The 14,757-nt window shown below is 50.5% G+C and overlaps 1 protein-coding gene across 1 annotated transcript in view; it reads left to right on the top strand.

Moving 5' to 3' along the window:
- LOC145339094 (small conductance calcium-activated potassium channel protein 3-like) overlaps positions 1-13,979 on the top strand; it is a 67,772-nt gene extending 53,793 nt beyond the window's left edge. The window contains exons 4-7 of the mRNA XM_080183524.1: positions 670-780; positions 3,303-3,430; positions 6,587-6,656; positions 12,696-13,979. Coding sequence (XP_080039650.1) covers positions 670-780; positions 3,303-3,430; positions 6,587-6,656; positions 12,696-12,980 — 594 coding nt within the window. The 3' untranslated portion in view covers positions 12,981-13,979. The remainder of the gene's footprint in view (positions 1-669; positions 781-3,302; positions 3,431-6,586; positions 6,657-12,695) is intronic.
- The last annotated feature ends 778 nt before the right edge of the window (positions 13,980-14,757 follow it).

Genomic DNA, 14,757 nt, shown 5'->3' on the forward strand with positions numbered 1-14,757 from the left:
CTCTCTCTGTCTCTCTCCCTCTCTTTCTTTGTCTCTCTCTCTCTCTCTCTCCGTCTCTCCCTCTCTTTCTCTCTTTCCGCCTCTCTCCCGCGCTTTTTCTGTCTGTCTGTCTCTCTCTTTATCTTTTTCTCTGTCTCTCTCTGCTCTATACCTTTCTCTCTCTGTCTGTACCTCTCCCTCTCTGTCTTCCTCTTCCTCGGGCTCTCTCTCTCCCTCTCTTCCTCTGTCTCTCTCTCTCTCTTTCTGTCTCTTTCCGTCTACCTTTCTCTCTCTGTCCGTGTCTCCCCCTCTTTGTCTCTCCCTCTCTGTCTCTCTCTCTCTCTCTCCTTCTGTCTCTCTCCTTCTGTCTCTCTCCTTCTGTCTCTCCCCTCTTTTTCTCTCTCTTCCTCTCTCTCTGTCCTGTGCCTCTCCCTCTCTCCCTCTATCTCTCTCTGTCTCTTTCTCTGTTTCTCTCTCTCTACTTTCTCTCTCTGTCTATCTCCCTCTCCCTCTATCTCTCTCTCTGTCTCTGTGTCCATTTATCACTCCATCTGTTTGTGACTGTGTGTGTGTGTGTGTGTGTGTGTGTGTCCCTTTTTTTCTGAGTGTACAATTGCTCTGGCCTCTCCCTCCTCTATCTCTCTGTTTGCCTGCATCTCAATCTCTCTCATCCCTTCCCCCCTCCCCAAGGGTGCAGGATGTACAGCTCTGGTGGTAGCGGTTGTTGCTAGGAAACTGGAACTAACCAAAGCTGAGAAACACGTCCATAACTTCATGATGGATACACAGCTCACAAAGAGGGTAAGCGGGATTCATTAACGTCTGCGAACACTTCCCACCCGTCCGCACAGGCACAGTTACCACCCTCAGCTGCTCACTCTGTGGGTATTACACCTGTGGGCTAGAGGTTTAAATTAATGGGAATGGACAAGCCCCCTCAGTAAAGTGAGTGACAAGGTGCTATTCCTCCAGCCATGCTCTGCATCTCAAAACCCAGACAGCATGGTCCCCAGCGCCTCTCTGTTGCTATTTTTAAAGGGCTGCACTTTATCATAGAATCCCAACACTGCACGAGGAGGCCATTCAGCCCATCGAGCCTGCACTAACCACAATCCCACCCAGGCCCTATTCCTGTCACCCCATGTATTTACACCACTAATCCCCCTGACATTATGGGGCAATTTAGCATGGCCAATCCACCCTAACCTGCACATCTTTGGACACTAAGGGGCAATTTAGCATGGCCAATCCACCCTAACCTGCACATCTTTTGGACTCTGGGAGGAAACCGGAGCACCTGGAGGAAACCCACGCAGACACAGGGAGTATGTGCAGACTCCACACACACAGTGACCCAAGCTGGGAATTGAACCCGGGTCCTTGGCACTGTGAGATAGCAATGCTAACCACTGTGCCACCAGGCCGCCCCTTATATATTTAAGATACGTATTTTTATAACTATTTCCACTTCTTGCAAGTCCAAGTGCCTCCACGCGCTTCCCCTGCAAAGTGACCGCCCTTCCAGCACAATTCTGTATGCTGTTGGTGAGCTGATTGACCACAGAGGGAATCACGGCTCAGCCCCCATCTCGCACTTGGCCCACAGAAGGGATCCAAGGTAGCTGTTGGGAGTGACATCAAAAGCCCCCCCCACCCACCCTCGCCGGACGGATGAGCTTCGGAAGAGGTGAGGGGTCTCCTGTCTGGCCTGGGGACGTGGGAAACATCTGGGAGGCTTGGCCGGATTTGGGGGGAGGGGGAGAGAGAGAAGAGCAATCCTCCCTCTCTCCTGTCCTTGAGCCTGCCTGACTGCTGTCAAAAACAGGATGTGTGTGCGTGTGTGTGTGTGAGTGTGCTGCCAGAGTGTGGGGGCGTCTGATACAAGGTCAAGTTGGTGTGTTCTGCAGCAGTGCCGGAGTTTACCATACCTGCTCACAGTTACCGCGCATTGTCGCAGCGACGGGGCAGGGGGAGCGGTGAGCCTCACCCCTTTCCTTCACCAGTCCCTGGGGATTCTTGGAATTGGTAATCAGAGTCAAGTGGCAGCTGGTCTCCAGCTTCCTGCCAATGCAAAGAACACACAAAGAATAAAGAAATTTACAGCACAGGAACAGGCCCTTTGGCCCCTCCAAGCCTGCCCCGATCACGCTTCCCGATTGAACTAAAACTCCCTATCCTTCCGGGGACCATATCCCTCTATTCCCATCCTATTCATATATTTGTCCAGATGCCCCTTAAAACTCACTGTCGTATCTGCTTCCACTCCCTCCCCCATCAGTGAGTTCCAGGCACCCACCACCCTCTGTAAAAAAACCTGCCTCGTACATCTCCTTTAAACCTTACCCCCTCACACCTTAAACCTGTGTCCCCTAGTAACTGACTCTTCCACCCTGGGAAAAAGCTTCTGACTATCCACTCTGTCCATGTCTCTCATAATCTTGCGGACTTCTATCAGGTCTCCCCTCAACCTCCGTCGCTGCAGTGAGAACAAACCAAGTTTCACCAACCTCTCCTCATAGCTAATGCCCTCCATACCAGGCAACATCCTGGTAAATCCTTTCCGTACCCTCTCCAAAGTCTCCACATCCTTCTGGTAGTGTGGCGACCAGAATTGAACGCTATATTCCAAGTGAAGCTTAAATAAGGTTCTCAAAGGATGTGAATCCAAGGATGTGAATTATCCTTGGGTGAAGAAGTGGGGCTGGAGACCCTCCCATCCCCCCATTCAAGGGAGGCATAGGTCAGACAGGAAACTGGTGTGGATAAGCTTCTTTCACAGAAACATGGAAGACAGGAGCAGGAGGAGGCCATTCAGCCCAACGAGTCTGCACTGACCACAATCCCACCCAGGCCTTATTCCCATAATCCCACACACTAACCCTGTTAATCCCCCTGACACTAAGGGTCAATTTGTTATGACAAATCAACCTAACCCGCACAAGTCCAAAGATGAGTGGGTTGGGTGGATTGATCATGCAAAATTGCCCCTCTGAGACTTTCCTGATAAAGGAGTCTTGATGGTGAAACTCCCTCTGATAAAGAGGTCTCAATGGTTAGATTGCCTCTGATAAAGGGGTCTCGGGCTGAGACTCTCCTTATAAAGGGGTCGCGATGGTGAGATTACTATTTGGAAATATCCCAGTAATGAGGGATTTCCTGTTAAAGGGGTCTCAGGGCAAGGCTACCACTCTGGTGAGGTCCCAGCAGGGAGTTGTATTCAGGTCCTAATGGTGTGACAATCCCTTTGCAAAGGGTCCGATGATAAGACTTCCAGTTGCTCGTTGTGGTGCACCCTAATCTGGTTCTTCCGCTACCCCCACCAGATAAAGAATGCAGCAGCCAATGTTCTGAGGGAAACCTGGCTGATCTACAAACACACAAAACTGCTCAAGAAGATCGATCATGCCAAAGTGAGGAAGCATCAGAGGAAGTTCCTGCAGGCTATCCATCAGTGAGTCATGGGAATGGGCAGAGGTCTGCACTCAGAGAGTCAATATACAGGACGATAGGCAACACTCTGGAGCAAGTTACAGGCTAACCGAGGAGTTTGGGGTGGATTATATATAGAATAACAGATACCCGGGAGTGAGTTACAGACTGGAATCTAATCGAGGGGTTCGGGGTGGTTTATATATAGAATAACAGATACCCGGAAGCGAGTTACAGACTGGAATCTAATCGAGGGGTTCGGGGTGGTTTATATATAGAATAACAGATACCCGGGAGTGAGTTACAGACTGGAATCTAATCGAGGGGTTCGGGGTGGTTTATATATAGAATAACAGATACCCGGGAGTGAGTTACAGACTGGAATCCAATCGAGGGGTTTGGGGTGGTTTATATATAGAATAACAGATACCCGGGAGTGAGTTACAGACTGGAATCTAATCGAGGGGTTCAGGGTGGTTTATATATAGAATAACAGATACCCGGAAGCGAGTTACAGACTGGAATCCAATCAAGGGGTTTGGGGTGGTTTATATATAGAATAACAGATACCCGGGAGTGAGTTACAGACTGGAATCCAATCGAGGGGTTTGGGGTGGTTTATATATTAGAATAACAGATACCCGGGAGTGAGTTACAGACTGGAATCTAATCGAGGGGTTCGGGGTGGTTAATATATAGAATAACAGATACCCGGGAGTGAGTTACAGACTGGAATCTAATCGTGGGGTTCAGCCAGTTTATATACAGAATAACGTGTGTTTAGGATTGAGTTACAGTTCCTGCCTCTGGTTGCTAGCCAGTGATGGTTGCTAGCGAGTGTGTGTGTACGTGTTGGATGGGGACAGGATCTGACTTAGCTGTGATGTTACCTATGTAAAACATTCACTGTCTCGGCTCAGCAGGAGTCTGTGCCTTGGAGAGGCAGAGATACACGTAAACGTTAAGCCTATCGCTGTTCAGGCACTGGGGAGGAAAGGCTTGTTTGGGATTGGCTGAAAAGTAGGTTGGCACACAGCAACACTGAGTGGTAGGTGGCACATTGGAACCCAGCAGCGCTGTAGGGGAGGGAGGGCACTGTGTGTTGGGCAGGCAGTACTGCAAGAATCCTGCGCAATACTGTTCAACTTTGAGAAGGATATCTCAGCCTTGGAGCAGGTAACAGTGTAGACTCACCGGATTGATACCTGGGGATAAAGATATGGCCTGTATTCCACTGAATATACAAGTTTCAGGAGTAATTTTATTGAAGTGTTCCAAATAATTAAGGAGTTCTGCAGTGCAGGTACCGAAAAACTATTTCTTTTTGAGCAAGAGCTGATGGCCGAGTGGTATTATCACTAGACTATTAATCCAGAAACTCAGCTAATGTTCTGGGGGACCCGGGTTCGAATCCTGCCACAGCAGATGGTGGAATTTGAATTCAATAAAAAATATCTGGAATTAAGAACTTACTGATGACTCATTGTCGGAAAAACCCATCTGGTTCCCTTTAGGGAAGGAAATCTGCTGTCCTTACCCCGGTCTGGCCTACATGTGACTCCAGAGCCACACAGCAATGTGGTTGACTCTCAACTGCCCCTCCAAGGGCAACTAGGGATGGGCATTAGGTGCTGGACCAGCCAGCAACACCCATGTCCCTCAAATTAATAAGAGTGTTATCAAGAAAAACAGGACATCGTCTTAAGAGTCAGGGGCTTCAGTGTTGATGTCAGGAGGCCTGTTTCTGACCAAGGATGGTGCAAGTAAGGAAAGCAGAAGGCTGTAGATGGGAGGGAATCATAGAATCCATACAGTGCAGAAGGAGACTCTTTGGCCCATCGTTTCTGCACCGAACACAATCCCCATCTAGGCCCTAACCCCAAGCAATTACTTGAGCTAATCCCCCTGACACTAAGGGGCAATTTAGCATGGCCAATCAACCTAACCCACACATCTTTGGACTGTGGGAGGAAACTGGAGCACCCGGAGGAAACCCATGCAGACACGGGGGGAATGTGCAAACTCCACAGACAGTGACCCAACCCTGGCACTGTGAGGCAGCAGCGCTAACTCACTGTGCCATCATGTCTCTCCAAAGAAGGGGTTCTGCTTGGCTGGAAATCGAACCCAGACATCCCACGTGGCAGGCAAGAATTCTACCACAAAATCACCAATGCACACAGCATTGGGTAAGGAATAAAGATTTGATTTTGATTTGAATTATTATTGTCACATGTATTGGGATACAGTGAAAAGTATTGTTTCTTGCGCACTGTACAGACAAAGCATACCATTCATAGAGAAGGAGATGAGATGGTGCAGAATGTAATGTTACAGTCACAGCGAGGGTGTAGAGAAAGATCAACTTAATGCGAGGTAGGTCCATTCAAAAGTCTGACAGCAGCAGGGAAGAAGCTGTTCTTGAGTCGGTTGGTACATGACCTCAGACTTTTGTACCTTTACCCCGATGGAAGAAGGTGGAAGAGAGAATGTCCGGGGTGCGTGGACTCCTTGATTATGCTGGCTGCTTTGGCGAGGCAGCGGGAAGCGTAGACAGAGTCAATGGATGGGAGGCTGGTTTGTGTGATGGATTGGGCTACATTCATGACCTTTTGTAGATCTTTGCCGACTTCGGCAGAGCAGGAGCCCAGACCAAGCTGTGATACAACCAGAAAGAATGCTTTCAATGGGGCATCTGTAAAAGTTGGTGAGAGTCTTAGCTGACATGCCAAATTTCCTTTGTCTTCTGAGACAGTGGAGACATTGGTGGGGCTTTCTTCACTATAACGTTAACTCCAGCCTGACCAACGGTGGCGGAAATATGGAAGCCTGTAGATGCTGGGGTACCAATGGGAAGTTTCAAGATTGTGGTCAGTCGGGTGAGGTCTCAACGGATACGGAGTAAAGGTGCGGCGATGGACTTGAGGGGTGGTTCCATCAAGGTTTGATTGAATGGCAGGCGGAGCAGACTTGAGGGGCCTGAATGGCCTCCTCCCATTCAACGTTGACCTATGTACCAGGGCTGGAGCCAGCCTGTCTGCAGAGGGCGGTTGGAAGGAGACACATGTCCGGGGGTGGCGGGCGTCGGGGGGTGGATTGGGCACGCTGAGGGGCGTGAGTGGGACTTTTCACCTTCGGCAGTTGTGTGAGGATCTGTATTTCTCTGCTTTTCCCACAGGCTTCGCAATGTGAAGATGGAGCAGAGGAAGCTGAACGATCAGGCAAACACGCTGGTCGATCTGTCAAAGGTAATAGTCATGTGGAGAACACAATACTCTGCTGCGGGGAGGGTGGGACGGCTCACCTTCCCTCAGCCCCATTTGATTCCGCAATTTTGCCTTGCCTCCCTTGATGTCTCGATTGGTCATTGCTTGTCCTGAGTCACTCAGTGAGGCCTGGTTCTACCCCTGGCGTGGACTGAGAGGGCTGACCTCTGCTGGATGGTCCAATTTGCTCTGGTTCTCTTAAGATCAGTAAGAAGTCTCACAACACCAGGTTAAAGTCCAACAGGTTTATTTGGTAGTAAATGCCACTAGCTTTTGGGGTTTGCCCCTTTTGTCAGGTGGCAAACCCCGAAAGCTAGTAGCGTGTACTACCAAATAAACCTGTTGGACTTTAACCTGGTGTTTTGAGACTTCTCACTGTGTTTACCCCAGTCCAATGCCGGCATCTCCACATCATCCCTTAAGATCAGGGCAGGGGAAAGAAAATCTCTTACCTCCAAAGATGTGCGGTTAGGTGGATTGGTCGTGCTAAATTGTCCCTTAATGTCCAAAGGTGTGCAGGTTAGGTGAATTGGTCGTGCTAAATTGCCCCTTAGTGTCCAAAGATGTGTAGGTTAGGTGGATTGGCCATGCTAAATTGGCCCTGAATGTCAGAGGGATTAGCTAGGGTAAATACGTGTGGTTATGGGGGATAGGGTCTGGGTGGGATTGTTGTCAGTGCAGGCTCAATGGGCTGAGTGGCCTCCTTCTGCACTGTAGGGATTCTGTGATTTCCATGGCTTTCTTACCTCGCAGGGAAAGGAAGCTCACAGAGCAAGTAGGGGGATCAGGGTGAGGGGATCATTTAGGTGGGGTGGGGGGGTAAGTGCTGTCGGATCCCTCCTATGAGGGCTGGGATCTCCAGGAGAGGATGTACAAAGGATCTACAGGGGCGGAGTGAGATGTACAGGGGCAGAGTGGGGGATATACAGGGGCAAAGTATGATATACAGGGACAGAGTGAGTGTACAGGGATAGAATGTGATATACAGAGGCAGAGTGTGATATAAGGGCCAGAGTGGGGTGTACAGGGGCAGAGTGGGGTGTACAGGGGCAGAGTGGGGTGTACAGAGGCAGAGTGGGGTGTACAGAGGCAGAGTGGGGTGTACAGGGGCAGAGTGGGGTGTACAGAGGCAGAGTGTGATATAAGGGCCAGAGTGGGGTGTACAGGGGCAGAGCGGGGTGTACAGGGGCAGAGCGGGGTGTACAGGGGCAGAGTGTGATATAAGGGCCAGAGTGGGGTGTACAGGGGCAGAGTGGGGTGTACAGGGGCAAAGTGGGGTGTACAGGGGCAAAGTGGGGTGTACAGTGTTTGCAGAGGGGTTGGGGCAGGAACCTACAGCAACTTAACACCACCACGGGAGTCAGATACTGGCATAATGAGGGGATTATTCTGAAGCTGCATAGTGGCATTATACAGGAGTTAAGAGCATACTTTAAATTATTAGAGGATTAAATCTGTGCGGCAGGAATCTCCTTGCTTGTTGCTTGGTTAATCCCACCAGCTGTTCCATCTCGTTTCATTTACCTGCCTCTCGTTTGCTTGTACCTCTGCTCCCCTCCCCCTTCCCCCCCCACCTCTCCGGCTGTGACTATGGTAACAGCCAGCTCTTTTAATCCAATTGCGGATCTTTATCTAATTCAATTAGCAATCCTTCTAACACCAGGACTAGCCGTATCAGGGACTGTCTCCAAAGTGGCGCCGCTCCACTCCATGCGTACTGCGTGTTGTTAGAAATTGATAGATCACAGGGATTGCTGGGACGTGGTACAGCAGAAACAAGAGAGATACACAGACGGTCTGTTTTCTTTCTATTTTTTTGCCCTTGTCATTTCTAGAGGGAGTGGTGAGGGAGCTTTGCTGATCCATGTTGTATTCAATCTTATCCACACACCTCTGGACACTAAGGGGCAATTTAGCACGGCCAATCCCCCTAACCTGCACATCTTTGGACACTAAGGGGCAATTTAGCATGGCCAATCCACCCTAACCTGCACATCTTTAGACACGAAGAGACAATTTAGCATGGCCAATCCACTTAACCAGCACATCTTTGGGCACTAAGGGGCAATTTAGCATGGCCAATCCACCTAACCTGCACATCTTTGCTTCAGAGTGGTTGTGGGTTCAAACCTGCTCAGGAATCTAGAGGATGATCGCGGTAATGCAGTACGGTCGGTTGAGACACTGGACCGGGGGGGGGGGGGGTAAATATTCTCCCAGCTGGACGCAGTTGGAGGGACTCACTCCTGCCATTCTGCCCAATACTTATCCCTCAGCCCACACATTGCTGTGTATCAATTAGAAGTATACCTCAGCATCAGTTACACACTGTGGGGACAGGCTGAGGTTGCGAGGACATAGTGGGATCAACAGGCTCAGCAGCAGAATCAGATACACAGGGGCAGTGGCAGATACACAGGGGCAGTGGCAGATACACAGGGGCAGTGGCAGATACACAGGGGCAGTGGCAGATACACAGGGGCAGTGGCAGATACACGGGGGGCAGTGGCAGATACACGGGGGGCAGTGGCAGATACACGGGGGGCAGTGGCAGATACACGGGGGGCAGTGGCAGATACACGGGGGGCAGTGGCAGATACACGGGGGGCAGTGGCAGATACACGGGGGGCAGTGGCAGATACACGGGGGGCAGTGGCAGATACACGGGGGGCAGTGGCAGATACACGGGGCCAGTGGCAGATACACGGGGCCAGTGGCAGATACACGGGCCAGTGGCAGAGTCAGATACACAGGGGCAGGGGCAGATACACAGGGGCAGGGGCAGATACACAGGGGCAGGGGCAGATACACAGGGGCAGTGGCAGATACATGGGCCAGTGGCAGTGGCAGATACACTGGGGCAGTGGCAGATACACAGGGGCAGGGGCAGATACATGGGCCAGTGGCAGAGTCAGATACACAGGGGCAGTGGCAGATACACTGGGGCAGTGGCAGAGTCAGATGCACAGGGGCAGTGGCAGAGTCAGATACACTGGGCCAGTGGAAGATACACAGGGGCAGGGGCAGATACACAGGGCCAGTGGCAGATACACAGGGCCAGTGGCAGAATCAGATACACAGGGGCAGTGGAAGATACACAGGGGCAGTGGCAGATACACAGGGGTAGTGGCAGAATCAGATACACAAGGCCAGTGGCAGATACACAGGGGTAGTGGCAAATACACAGGGCCAGTGGCAGAGTCAGATACACAGGGGCAGTGACAGAATCAGACATATGGGTGAAGGTATGTCTAATAGAAAAGACTGGTGGAGCAATGGGATATTTAGGGCCAGTAGCAGAGTGAGATGTACAGGGGTAGAGTGAGTTCTGTGGGGCAGAATGAGTTATACAGGGGCAGAATGTGCTATGTAGGGGCAGAATGAGATATATGGAGCAGAGTGAGATGTATAGGGGAGGAGTGGGATATATACAGGGGCAGAGTGGGGTATACAGGGGCAGAGTGGGGTATACAGGGGCAGAATGGGATATACAGGAGCAGAATAGGATATACAGGGAGTGAGTGGGATATACAGGGAGTGAGTGAGATGTACAAGGGCAGAGTGGGGTTTACCGGGACAGAGTGGGGTATATGGGGGCTGAGTGGGATGTACAGGAGCAGAGTGGGATGTACAGGAGCAGAGTGGGATGTACAGGAGCAGAGTGGGGATATACAAGGGCAGAGTGAGATGTACAGGGGAGGAGTGGGATATATATGGGGCAGAGTGGGGTATACAGGAGCAGAGTGGGGTATACAGGGGCAGAGTGGGGTATACAGGATCAGAATGGGGTATATAGGGGCGGTTTAGAACGGAGTTGAGGAGGAACTTCTTCACTCAAAGGGTGGTGAATCTCTGGAATTCTCTGCCCGTTGAAGTGGTGGAGGCTGCCTCGCTAAATATTTTTAAGACGCGGGTTGATGGGTTTTTGATAGGAGAGGGGATTAAGGGTTATGGGGAGAGGGCGGGAAAGTGGAACTGAGCCACGACAGATCAGCCATGATCTTATTGAATGGCGGGGCAGGCTCGAAGGGCTGGATGGCCTACTCCTGCTCCTATTTCTTATGTTCTTATGTTCTTATGAGTGAGATGTACAGGGGCACAGTGGAGTATATAGGAACATAGTGGGGTATACAGGAGCAGAGTGGGGTGTACAGGAGCAGGAGGGGATATACAGGGTCTGAGTTAGATGTACAGGGGCAGTGGCTGACATTGTGCCAGTTATCCCTGTTGCTAGTGGCAACTCAGATGAATGGCACTGTGAGTGTGAACTGTTCTGACTCCTCGCTTGGATTTAGAAGCGCAGTGGAGCCTGTGATTTGTTTCATGAGTGCAGGGCACCGCCATGAGGCGTAGACAGTCAATGACAGGCGGGGCAATCCCAGTTTAAACAAGGAATTTTATTTCAAGTGAGGATTTAGGAATTTTTAGCCTTGAGGATTTGGGAAATTTTAGCCTTGAGGATTTGGGAATTTTTAGCCTTGTCCCAGATAGAGAGTTAGTTGTGTTCAAGATAGGAGAATATTCCTACTTTTGCAACACAGTTTCAGCGTCAAGAATTACTCACTTGGGGAGATGCGATACGGAATAAGGATCCCTGATTCTGTTCAATTCACTTCACATCGGGAAAAAAAAGGGAAAAGTCTACAGGTGTTGCAAATGCGGAGAGCATCTTTTGACAGCTTTAGGCCACAGCTTTGGCTGGAAGCAGAGGGGAGATGGGATTTATTTGTTAACAAGTTGTTGTGATCCAGAATGTGCTTCCGAAAGAGTGGTGGAAACAGCCTCTGTGGTAACTCGCAGCAGCAACAATTTATGTAGTGCTTTTAATGTCGTAAACCCCGTCCCGTGTGTAGGGGCCGTTCATTCCTCTGAATAGACTGAGGCGGCATTGATACAAAGCTGAATTTCTTTTATTGGACGGGTCTTAAAATTAACACATTACGTAAAGCGAGAAAGTTTGGAGAGATAGTGCTACTGGCAAGAGCCTGTCCTGTGCTGGTCAAAGAAGTGTAAACATACACTGGGCTGAACTTACAGAACATAGAACTGTGACCACAACACAGTGTTCATTCTTCACTGTGTTGAAATTGTTTGGTACATGCTGTCTCTGTGAAAGCAGGTTTTTGCAGCTTGTTATGAGACCTTGCAGCTGTGGCCAAGATTTGATTTATTATTGTCACATGTATTGGGATACAGTGAAAGGTATTGTTTCTTGCGCGCTATACAGACAAAACAATGCAGAGGGAAAGGAGAGGGTGCAGAATGTAGTGTTACAGTGACATCTAGGGTGTAGAGAAAGATCATCTTAATGCGAGGTAGGTCCATTCAAAAGTCTGACAGCAGCAGGGAAGAAGCTGTTCTTGAGTCGGTTGGTACGTGACCTCAGACTTTTGTATCTTTTTTCCCAAAGGAAGAAGGTGGAACAGAGAATGTCCAAGATGTGTGTGGTCCTTAATTATGCCGGCTGCTTTTCCCGAGGCAGCGGGAAGTGTAGACAGAGTCAATAGATGGGAGGCTGGTTTGCATGATGGACTGGAGTGGGCTGAATGGCCTCCTGCTGTAAAGATTCTGAGAGTCTGTGGGTTGGGACTTGAAGCCACAATTTTCTGATCTTAAGGCGAGAGAGAGAGAGAGTGGGGAGCAATAAAGTAAAGTTTATTTATTGGTGTCACAAGTAAGGCTTACATTAACATTGCGATGAAGTTCCTGTGAAATTCCCCTAGTTGGCACTCTCTGGCCTGCTCGGGTCGATGCACCCTAACCAGCACGTCTTTCAGACTGTGGGAGGAAACTGGAGCACCCGGAGGAAACCCACGCAGACATGAGGAGAATGTGCAGACTCCACACAGACAGTGACCCAAGCTGGGAATCGAACACGGTCCCTGGTGTTGTGAGGCAACAGTGCTAACCCACTGTGCCACCCTCTAATATAAGACAAAGGGGAGTGTTAGTGGTGCCATTAAGGGATGCTAAGTTGAGGAATGACGCTCTGATGCTTTCCTGTGTGTGTGTGTGTCCCAGATGCAGACGATCATGTACGACCTGATCACGGAGCTGAACGACCGCGGCGAGGACCTGGAGAAGCAGATCATGAGCCTGGAGAACAAGCTGGAGGGTCTGACGAGCAGCTTCCATGCCCTGCCGCGGCTGATCGCCGAAACTCTGCAGCAGCAGCAGCAGCAGCTCCTCAGCGCCATCGCCGAGGCAGGCAGCGCCCACGGCGGCGACTCCCAGCGCTCCGACAGCCAGCTGGGACTCAGCTCCCCCTCCTTCCCCACCCCTTGCACCAGCTCCAGCAGCTGTTAGGGCCCTACCCACCTCCCCCCTCCTCCGCCCCTCTACTCCCCCCCGCACCTTGGACCATGGAGTGATTCTTCCACCTCCGTAGCTGCCTCCTCGACACCCGCCTCTTCCTTCCGTCCCCACCCACCCCTTGCTGGTTCTGCCAACGGAAAGGCGTGAGGACACACGGGCGTGTGGGACCCACGCTCTGGTGCAGCTCCCCTATCCCCCGTTGCTTCAAGGGCTGCTGAGGGTTCCTCTCCCATTGCTCCTTCTGCACAATGCCCCCTTTCCAAGTTGCCGCCAGCTGGGGGAAAGGAACATATCTGAGTTCAAACCAAGAAGCATCGGCGTGCCAGCTGAGGGGCTGGTCTCTCTGGTTCGGATAGTGCAAAAGGGAGGTTTTTTTTTGCCTTCCTGTAGGAGCGAGAGACACGGGTGTTTTCCAAGAACAAAAAACGGCGGCCATCGCTAGGAGAGGAAGAGGAGCCACCAACCAGGGTGGGGGAGCCTTCCTGCTGCTGCTTATTGCCAAAACCATGTGGGTTTTGTTTTGAAAAAGAAATGCAGGGAAAAGAAAAGATAAGAATCAGAATAAGCACAAAACGAGCCTCTTCACTGGTGGATGTGGCTTTCAGCATTCCTGGAGGAAACTTAGATTAGCATAAATCTCCTCTGTCTTCAGTTCTGACGAAGGGTCACCCAGACTCGAAACGTTGGCTCTATTCTCTCTCCACAGATGCTGTCAGATTTCCTAGTCCATGTTTCACCTTGCCTGCTGTAGCTTGGCTGGGCTATTCACACACAAAGTGGAGATGCCAGCGTTGGACTGGGGCAAACACAGTAAGAAGTCTCACAACACCAGGTTAAAGTCCAACAGGTTTATTTGGCTCACCTGACAAAGGGGCAGCAAGTGCTCCGAAAACTAGTGGCTTTTGCTACCAAATAAACCTGTTGGACTTTAACCTGGTGTTGTGAGACTTCACACACGCACATATACCCACACACACACACACAAACACAGACACACACACACACAAACACAGACACACACACACACACACACTCACAGATACACACACACACACAGATAGACACACACACAGAGACACACAGACACACACACTCACACACACGCACACACACACTCACACACACACATAACCATAGGTATTTCCGGTCTCCAGTTCCCAGGATTTCAACACCCAGGATTCGGGACGACCGACGCTCTGGCATAGCAGCGGCGAGAGGTAGATATCGCAAATCCACGCAGCCCAGCTCCTGTGTCAGGTGCCTGGGAAACTCCATCTCCGGGCTAAAAGGCGTGGGCGAGGAGAGGAGACGAAGAAACTGAGGGAAGGGAAATCGATACAGCCAAATCCAACCTCGGGAGAGAGGGAAAAAAAGACAGCAGCGATTTGGATGGGGAAAACTGCCAGGAGCAAAGAGGAGAGACAAAAAAAAAACTTGGCTTTTTCCTTCGGACCGACTGATCGCAGTCGTTCGACTTTTTAATTTTGTTCCTTCTCCTGCCAAGAGGAGCCAGCAGCGACGATCCTTCTGTACCCACGGCAATGCAATGACAACAGAAATTTCTATTTTATGCAAGATGTTTGTCTGCCCACCCATGTAGGGGACACGTCGAATGAGCAGAGAGGGGTGGGGAAGTCTCTGGGCTGTTCTGTGTGCGTGGGGCACAGAGAGGGCGAGAGAGACAGACAGACAGGCACATGTCTGTTGGACTTTTTTTAAAACAAAACAGAGACTACTAATAACTTAGAAATTACATAGAATTTACAGC

Source organism: Carcharhinus amblyrhynchos, unplaced genomic scaffold (genome assembly GCF_965287045.1).
Source record: "Carcharhinus amblyrhynchos unplaced genomic scaffold, sCarAmb.v2.hapA chromosome_322, whole genome shotgun sequence".
Taxonomy (NCBI): Eukaryota; Metazoa; Chordata; class Chondrichthyes; order Carcharhiniformes; family Carcharhinidae; genus Carcharhinus; species Carcharhinus amblyrhynchos.